Genomic DNA, 9,468 nt, shown 5'->3' on the forward strand with positions numbered 1-9,468 from the left:
TGGGTGGCCCATTAGCTGTGGGCGGTCGGGGCGTTACAAGTGATATCAGAGCTGGTTAGCCATCTCAGTTCTGACCTGCTGAGAGACCTGTCATGGGGCGCAACGAGGACGTTGCGTTCTTTGAGAGGGGGTGAATTGTAACATCCAAGTTGTGATATGTGAAAAGGCTTAAGAGAATTGATTTGGCTACCTATGTCACCAAAGTTGACTTACCTTTTCCGGAGCACATCCTGAAAGAACTCCAGAGTTAAGCGTGCTTGAGCTTGAGTAGTGGAAGGATGGGTGACCTATTGGAAAGTGATTCGCGATAGCATGCGAGTGAGGCCAAAGCATGGGAAAAGATCGGGTGGTGATTGCAGGGTTAGTAAACAATGATTTCGAGCCTTTAGAAAAATTAACGGACCGATCGTTGGGACGGGATGGGCCCACGGGTCGAGAGAGCAGGCGTGGGTGGCCCATTAGCTGTGGGCGGTCGGTGCGTTACAGATATATGCATAATTATTTACACTGGAAAAATACATATGTCTTTTATAAAATCATGGTACTATTTTCGGGGTTATTTGGTAACACATATAATGGGTCTAAAAAATCTCAAAAAATAAAAACATTAACAAAAAAGTCATCAATTTTAGTCAAAACTGCATCTTAAAAATATTATTCAAATGGTAAGTCTAAGATAATTTCTTAGTCAAATGATTGAAATCCCATTCCTAATTAATCTATCCCAGCCTATCATTTCAACCCAATTTATATATTTAATCTCCCAATTATTTATATTCATATTTCACATTTACAAAACAAACAATAATCAAAAACAAATCCCTTAGAAAAAACTAAATCTCACTTTGTTGGATTCAATATCTAGGGATTTGCTTAACCTGCTAGCTTTGTGTTGTGGAAGGTGTGTAGTTTGTTTGGTTATTATAAAAATCAATATAATCTTCCAGTGGGAAAAAAAACTAAATCTCACTTTTAGCCGTTTTTTTTTTGTTTTCATTGTTATTTTTTCAGATGGATCCTAACCATCCTTCAAACACCTCCTTTGTCCCCGGTCATGTCACTCCTCCCAACCAACCCGTTCTCCATGTAACACCTATTAACGGGTCTAACAACGTCTATTCCCATCCCGATTTCCAGCCTCAGCCTCATTTCCAGCCCCGTCCCCAGTTCCAGCCCATGCCCCAGTTCCAGCCCCGCCCTCAGTTCCAGCCCCGTCCCCAGTTCATGCTCCGTCCCCAGTTCATGCCCCAGCCCCAGCCCCCACTGCAGCAAACGCCTCCTTCTCGGTTAGCTCATGTTCCGACACAGGCGCAGCCTTCGATAAACTATCCTCCTTACGACGACGTAAGTTTGGATCTCACTTCTTATATTTTAAACTCAATTCGGTTTGGTCTTCTTCTTTTTTGAAATTCTGACAATTTTCTATGTGTGTAGATGATTTGTGACGTAATTAGGGACTTGAACGAACCGGATGGTTCAAGCAAGTCGAGGATCTCGAGGCGTATCAAGAGATCGAACGTCGTTTTGCCTCCTAGTCACTCGGTTTTGATGACTTACCATCTCAAGAGGTTGAGGAAGAATGGCGTTCTCACCATGGTTAACAACTTATACAAGATCGCTGCTGCTCCCCCTCCTCCTCCTCCACCTCCCCCTCCCCCTCCTCCACCTCCCCCGCAAAACGTTGCTGTTGCGGCAGATCTGGAGGCTCCCAGATCTGAGGTTCCTCCAATGAACACCTCTCCGCTTGATATGCTTGCTGCCTCTGCTTCTGGCTTGGCTTTGGGCTCTCAGCCTCAGAAGCGAGGCCGTGGACGCCCTCCAAAGGCTAATCCCGAAGCTCCACAAGAGCAGCAACCCATCGATGCTCAACCCGTCGCTGTCATGTCTCCCGGACAGTCAAGCCGTGAGCAACCCGAGTTGCATGTAGCAGATTCGAACCAAGTGGTTACTGAGTCAGCAAACAGACGACCTGATTGTCCAAGGAGGGGCAGATCTGTTCCGATCTCTCCAACTGCGGGTGCAGTTCTAGCTCTTCCAGCTCCGAGTACGTATGCAAGAGGGAGGTCACCGAGTCGTAGTGACGCTGGGAGAGAAAGGAAGAGGCTATGCATAGGTGCATCTAGCGGTGGAGTCGTCATCGCTGCTCCAGCTGGTGGAGAAACTGTGGCGGTTGCGTCAAGGATGATGCGTGGACCTGGACGTCCACGTAAGGTGGTTAGGGGTAGACCCAAAAAGGTAATTTCTTATCCCATATATTACAATCTTTTTCACGTTGATTGAGATAGATTTGCAATATCTTTTGTAAAGGTTATTAGTTATTACTTTATTATTTTATTATTTTATTTTATTTTTGTAACTAGGTTTGTACTTTATTGCAATCATTCGTAAATTAAATCATTGTCGGGTTGTCTGTTTTGGAGAACCTGACTAGTTTCCAGATGTTGTCTTATTATATTCATGTCCCTTCGCTTTTGGTTTGTCTTTTTCTAGTTGGTGTTGTTCTGCTTTTATCTTATCAATTGTACAATTATTCTCATTAGATACGGGTTTCAATTGGTATAAGAGTTGTTTTTATTTAAACATTATTGTTTGTTTTAAATTTGGTGAAAAACTTTATACCTAATTCGTTTACCTTTTATGAACCTAGAGTACCACACCAATCTCCACCAGGGAAGCTACTGGGACATTGGAATCTTCCCATGGAGAACTCAAGAGAAAGCTTGACTTTGCTGTAAGTTTAGTTAATTATGATGAACACTCTTGTCCTTTATTCGATTTTTATTTTTGGATTGAATTCTTGATTCTTATGTTTGGTTTTGGTCTCTGAATGTTCTAGTGCGAGAAAGCAAAAGAAATCTTGGATGTGTTGAAAGCTGGTATCGAGAGCAACGACTTCATAGCAATATCGTCGCAAGCTAAACAGGAGCTGGAAGGACTAGTACCAATTTTGACTGTGGAGACGCATGGCGTGGGACAAGTGCAGCCAGACGCCGTGGAAGAAGTAGAAGCACGAGCGGTTGAAGAAGTGCAGTCAGAGGAGGAAGCAGCACATACTGAAGCTGAAACCCAAGGAGAGGAACATGGACAAGAAGTTGTGGAAGGAGAACAAGCACAGCCCCATCCTTAGCCTTAGCCTCAGACCGAAGCTGAGGCAATGCAAGGAGCCCTGATCTGAGAAAGATAGCCTAGACATTGCCTTGGTGTTTATGGTTAGGAGTGTTCTTTTTTAATAGTTGTTGCATCTATCTTTATTTAAAACTCATTTGCATTTTCATTTTAATAGTTTGGTATAGAAGAAACAAAAAGGCATTGTGTTGTCTTTGTTTGTCTAACTAACCAAACAGTAAGAGGTTGTTGTAATTTAGAGGGATATTTTCAGTACTGTTGGATGATCTTCTCTTTTATATCAATCTATATAAGTTTCTTTTTCTCCAATCTTTCATTCTATTCTGCTTCCGTTTTGTTTATCTGTTAGTTCTAGGCGTCGAATATCTTAATTTCATATTATTGTCTTCACTCGTTAGTACTAACTCTATATATTACATGTCTACAGTTCGTTTTAATCAACTAGTCAGCTACTTTTGAAATAACTTTGAAGTCATGTCATTTGGTAAACATAGTGGACGCATGTACCATTGAAACACTTTGACCTAGATAGCTATAATCGTTTTAGGATTTTAGCACACTCCTTTTGACCTTGTTATATTGACGTACGTATTAGTTCTTTAAATGTAACGTTCAAAACTGTAAACATTACCGTCATCTAATATGGGTGCTTAATTATGTTCCATCGTTCTTGATATATTTTTTCTTCGGGACGCAGAAATAGTGTATGGTAGTTTCTTAGTTTTAAATCTGTAGTATTTTTGTACAATGAATAAAATAGTTGATGGTGAGAAAATCCATTCTAAATATAAACAACGTTAAACTCGTACGAACGCTTGAAAGAATATTAAAATGCCAATATGCATCATATAAGAAAGCTCACAATAGCAGATAAGAAGTTCAAGAAAAGAGAGAGAAAGGGACCAAAATGTCATCCGTTGTAAAATAAACAAAAATAGGTCCAAACCAAGAGCATAAGGTCAATGATCTGCAGGCAAGGAAGTGTTGTAACCAAGCAAGACTATATCTAGCATGTATGATTGGTACCACTGATCATCATGGCTATCTCCATTGCAGCCCTATTACCTGCAGACAAAGTATGGTGTAAAGACAATAAGCTCATGGAATTGAGACACATGGATATCTCACCCATGAGACTGCGGAGAAGTGGGAACTGTTAAGGGTGAAGCATAACTTCTCTAGCTTGCTCCCTAGAATATTCAAAAGTAATACTATCATGTCTCATATTTGCATTGGCCATTAAGAATCTAAGATAACTCAACAGTTCTGTCTCGACGAGACACTGTACTGCTGAGAAAGAAATTCAGCTGTGTAATAATATAAAGTAGTTCCTTCGTGATCTAGTACATGCAATGATACACGATAATTTTGTCTCTGCTCGACCAAGAAGCCACTATATTGCATTTGTAATATTGAAGGTCCTTAAAAAGCATATATTAAAATGGTAACATTTTAGTTCGGTATATTATTATCAAATTTTCCCAACTGGGTTTACGAATTCCTTGGAATATATTATTCTTTTAAGCTTAGTTTTATCAGTCAATTGCTATACTGTTTTTAAATATATTTTTTTTTCTTTTCTGATTAACCTGGGATATCTCAAGTCCATGGAGAGATCCAGATTAATTTCCAAAAGGAAGTGCAGTCTACGGATAGACCATTTCTCCGGGCATTCAAATGGACCCTAAAATATGAGCTCATATCCGTGTTAAGTTATCAGGATAATTGTGACTTAGTTTCGCGCAGCAGGTGGATTGAGCCCGAAACGTGTTAGCGTCCTAACCCCGCCTCCTCCTGTTTTTAAATATCTTGCACTACTTACATAGATTACATATAAACTGAAACGAGAATACAAAAGCAAGATATTTTGAAACATGTAGACATTTTTGGAAAATATAAGAATAGAAACATCTTATATATATACATACATACATAATGAAACATTAAAATTGATTTAAACTGAAGTAAATATTATATATATATGTTGTATAGTTTAGCCAAAGTCGGTTCTTAGAAGTTACAAGCAAGTACACAATTTTAGCTCAAACCAAAGGAAACACGAACCATAGAAACAAATTCAGTTTCTCTGGTTTCTGGTCTATCCCGGTTTAAACCGGTTATTGCAACGGTGTTTCTATTTTTTATGTTTATTTTCGTTTATTTATCTTTTCAGTTGTACCCATGTAAAACGAAAAAAACCCAATTTTTTAAATATGGAAGCGTTTTAGAAAAAAAAAAAGGTGAAACAAATTTAGTTAATGAGATATCAAATTTTTTGACTAATAAGAGATGTAGAAACAAGAACTATAGAGGACAACATCTATTAAGAAACGTAAAAATTGATATATGAAAATTAGAACAATACACTAAGTTAAATTTTCTGACATTTTTTTTTAATTTTAATAACATATTTAGAGTTTCTAATATTTGACTCATAGTCTCCAAATTAGGCATATGCATTCGGGGTCCCAATCGGGTTTCAGTATTTATCAAAATCAGTCATATTTGGATTATATGAAAGTTTGGTTTGGGATCGGTTCATGTTCTATCTGATTTGGGTTGGGGTTAGTAAATCCTCAAAGAACTGGTACAACCTGATGTATTTTTGGGTTTGGGTCCCAATCAGTTCTTCGGTTTAAAAGTAACTGATTTGTATCTACTTTATAACCAAAACATAACTAAAATTGATTCAAAAATAAGAAAGGAACATTGAACGTGATCATTCAAAATTAAACAAAAGGTAAACATAGTTATTAATTGAAATAAAATCAAATAAATGAATACATAAAACGAAAACCAAGTTATCAATAGAATTAGAAACATTATCAATGAAAACAAAACCAAACTATAAAAACTTCAAGCTTCAACCGCCGCCTTCAACCATCAACTTTCATGTAATAGATAATTATTTTAGATGTTTAATAATATCTTAGTATATTATAGATACATATTAGGAATTAAGATCATGTTTGGTACAAGTTATTTTGGGATTTTGAACATTTCGGATTCTGTCGGATATCCATTTAAGTTCGATTTCAGTTTGGATAATACTCATAATCTGAAATACCATAAAACAAGATCTATTCGGTATTAATGTCAATTTTGGATCGGTTTTGATTTATTTTTATCGGATCAAATTCGGTTCAGATTTTTGGGTTCGGTGTATTTGCCCAGTTGGGGATATTAACCAAGGGTAAAACATAACAAATCACTACATTACCCATTAGACCATAACACATTTGGTTTTGTTTTATTTTATGGTAAATTAATATTATTTACTGCTTATTTGTGGGTCACCATATTCTGTTTGGGCTGTTGGTAATTAATTATAATTACTACTTATTTTATTTCTTAAATTATTATATTTGACTAAAATAAAATATAGAAAATATAACTTGTTTTTTTGTATTCTCTTCCGTTTCTTTTATTATAAGTATTTTATTATAATAATATATTTTAGTAAAATAAAATATGAAAATATCATTTGGATTTTATCTGGATTTGTTTCTTTGTTTATTCTTCTATTTCTTTTATTATAATGGTAAGTTTGACTAAATAAAATATGAAAATATTACTTTGATTTTATTTGGATTTTTTTCTTTCTTTTCTTTTCTCTTTCTTTTATTATAATTTTTTTCATATAATGATATATTTTACTAAAATAAAATAAGAAAAATGTGACATGGATTTTATTTGGATTTGTTTCTTTGTTTTTCTTCTATTTATTTATTCTAATGATCTACTATACTATGATAAAATATGAAAATATGCCTTGGATTTCTTTCTTTGTTTCTCTTATGTTTCTTCCATTAAAATGTTTTTCTTCTTATAATAGTATTTTTGATTAAAATAAAATATTTCAAAATGTGACTTGGATTTTATTTGGATTTGTTTCTTTATTTTTTCTTCTATTTATTTTCTCATAATTATTTTATTATAATGATATTTTTGACTAAAATAAAATATGAAAATATGACTAGATTTTACTTGGATTTCTTTCTTTGTTTTCTATATTACTTATTTTATTAGAATATTTTTTGATTATAATGCTATAGTTGAATAAAATAAAATATGAGAAATGTGATTTGGATTTTTGTCTTAATCCATTTCCTTTACTGAGTTTCATTTCTTTTAATATTACGTTTGACTAAAACAAGTAAATTACGAAAATTTTACTTAATTTTAATTATTTTTATCATAAATTTTATTTATTAAATTTTAATTTCTTAAAGTATGTTTGACTAAAAACTAAAATATAAACTTTTGTCTTTTATCTTTTATCATATATTCCTTTTTCTAATATTTGACTGAGAAAAAAATATGAAAACTAAGGCATAAGATTCAATTAAGGTTTTCAAGTCTTAAATAATTTAAACTTAATTTTACTCTAAACTAGTGGTTGGCCCGTGAGTTTACACTGAATTTATTTTAAATTAAAATATATTTTAATTTTATAAAATATTTGAAAATTTACTTTATATTGAAAATAATAAATATTTTTTTTCAAAGACTATATTGTTATTTTTATTAAATTTTGTTGATTTGAATTGAAAGAAACTTTTTTTAGTGAACACAAATTTATTATATAAACAAAATTATGGAAAATATAATAATTTATATTTCTTCTTTTGATTTTTATGTCAGTTTGTTATAGTTGAAGAACATCTAAAGTAAAAATAACTGATACATTTTTTAAAGATTTTCAAACTTTAATATTATTACATTAATTAAATTTCTCACGATAACTAATTAATCTAATTTCAAGCTAAGTCAATTGAAATATAATGTAATGTGATAAAATTGTAAAAATGTATATTTTAAAGTACTATATAAATAGTTTTAATAATATCATAGATAATAATTAAAATATTGTATTTAACAATAAATTATGTTTTAGTATATATGTTTGTTTCAGTTTATATTAGATTTCAAATTTATAATGAAATTTATTCAATTTTTAATACTTTATTAATTATGTTTTGTAAATTATTTTAGCATTTGTTGAACTTTGTTTTATAGCAGAAGGACGAACAACCCCAATATAACGCCAAATTACAAAGCATTCAAATGATCATTAGTTGTAACTAATATTTACTTTCCCGAAGTTTCAGTTACAAAGCCTCCAAAGTTGGATTCTGGTTTTGTCTCTATTGTCTCTCACCGGATTGGAGTTACCCTGTTTCTCTCAAACCCCACATCTCCTCTGCTTCTCTCACCAGTTTGGATGAATCAATGAACTCTATTTCTATTCATGTTTCCACTTTATCGAGCCTTGGTTTTGTATCAGACTGAAGTTTTGTAATGTCACCTCCGACACCCTCGCGTTCCTTGGGATAATTTCAGGTGTGTTGAAGCTAAGCAACTTGGAAGTTATTTCATCTCTCCAAGAATTCACTCTCTCCAAGAATTCTCTCTGATGTATGTAGAGACTGAAGCATATCAACTCCGATTACCTTACCACCTTTATTCACATTACACGCCTTGACGACTCTCTGTCTAGAACACCCAGTTTTCAATTCATCAAGCGAAACTTGGAAGTTAAGCTTTAAAGTGGAGACTTAAAGATATGGTGGCAACTCTAATGGAAGCGTGAAAACTTAGATAACCACCTTATTTTGTTTGCCATGTTGTGATATTTTATTCTAGTTAAATCTACAAAAATATAAACTTTTATAAGAATCTTACAACTTTTTCTTTGAAATATGAAACCGCAAAAATGAGCCCCATCCCAATGTTTTATAGTCAAACCTGTTACTGCACAAAACCAAGGCGAACTGGCGGATCAAAGAGGTGCTAGCTTAAATTTTTCACAGAAAAATACTTGACTGTACTGTGGTAGTGTATGTGTTGTGTTTTAGTGTGCACCTAGTATGACTATTAATATTGCTGCTCTGTTTTGTTGTAACGGTTTTTGGAATTAAATATGATGACATTGAAGAACAAAAAATGGTGGTGATATGTAATCAATACTGGTTCAGCGTAACCTCTCTCCAAAGCAAATGCAATGTCAAAGACGCAGTTTCAAACGGGATAAAGCGTTTTTCTTGACACCTCTTAAGTCTTAACTGATATTTAGATATAGATACGTGGAGCTCAAGAAACCTACTATGTCTGTTCAGCTTTGATTTTCCTAGTGTATAATGAGGATTTGCAAATTAAGTTTAATTTAACGGTGTTTAACTGCAGAGGTCCTATTTAATGTCAAATGTGTGGATGAATGGTTTCTCTGAAATTCTACATGATGTTCAAATTCAATTAACGAATCCAGCCATACTCAGATTCAACTAAATAAGGCGGTTGTAATCTGACTCTGCTAGTTATAGTTTGTACTAACTGGTCCAA

General features: G+C 33.8%; 1 protein-coding gene across 1 annotated transcript; it reads left to right on the plus strand.

Moving 5' to 3' along the window:
• Positions 1 to 1,011: 1,011 nt before the first annotated feature.
• Positions 1,012 to 3,190, plus strand: LOC106292207 (translation initiation factor IF-2). Its single transcript, XM_013727819.1, has 4 exons — positions 1,012 to 1,344; positions 1,435 to 2,235; positions 2,648 to 2,731; positions 2,837 to 3,190. Exons 1-4 carry the CDS (start codon positions 1,012 to 1,014, stop codon positions 3,125 to 3,127), a joined length of 1,509 nt encoding a protein of 502 aa, XP_013583273.1. The 3' UTR covers positions 3,128 to 3,190.
• The last annotated feature ends 6,278 nt before the right edge of the window (positions 3,191 to 9,468 follow it).

Source organism: Brassica oleracea, chromosome C5 (assembly GCF_000695525.1).
Source record: "Brassica oleracea var. oleracea cultivar TO1000 chromosome C5, BOL, whole genome shotgun sequence".
Classification (NCBI taxonomy): Eukaryota; Viridiplantae; Streptophyta; class Magnoliopsida; order Brassicales; family Brassicaceae; genus Brassica; species Brassica oleracea.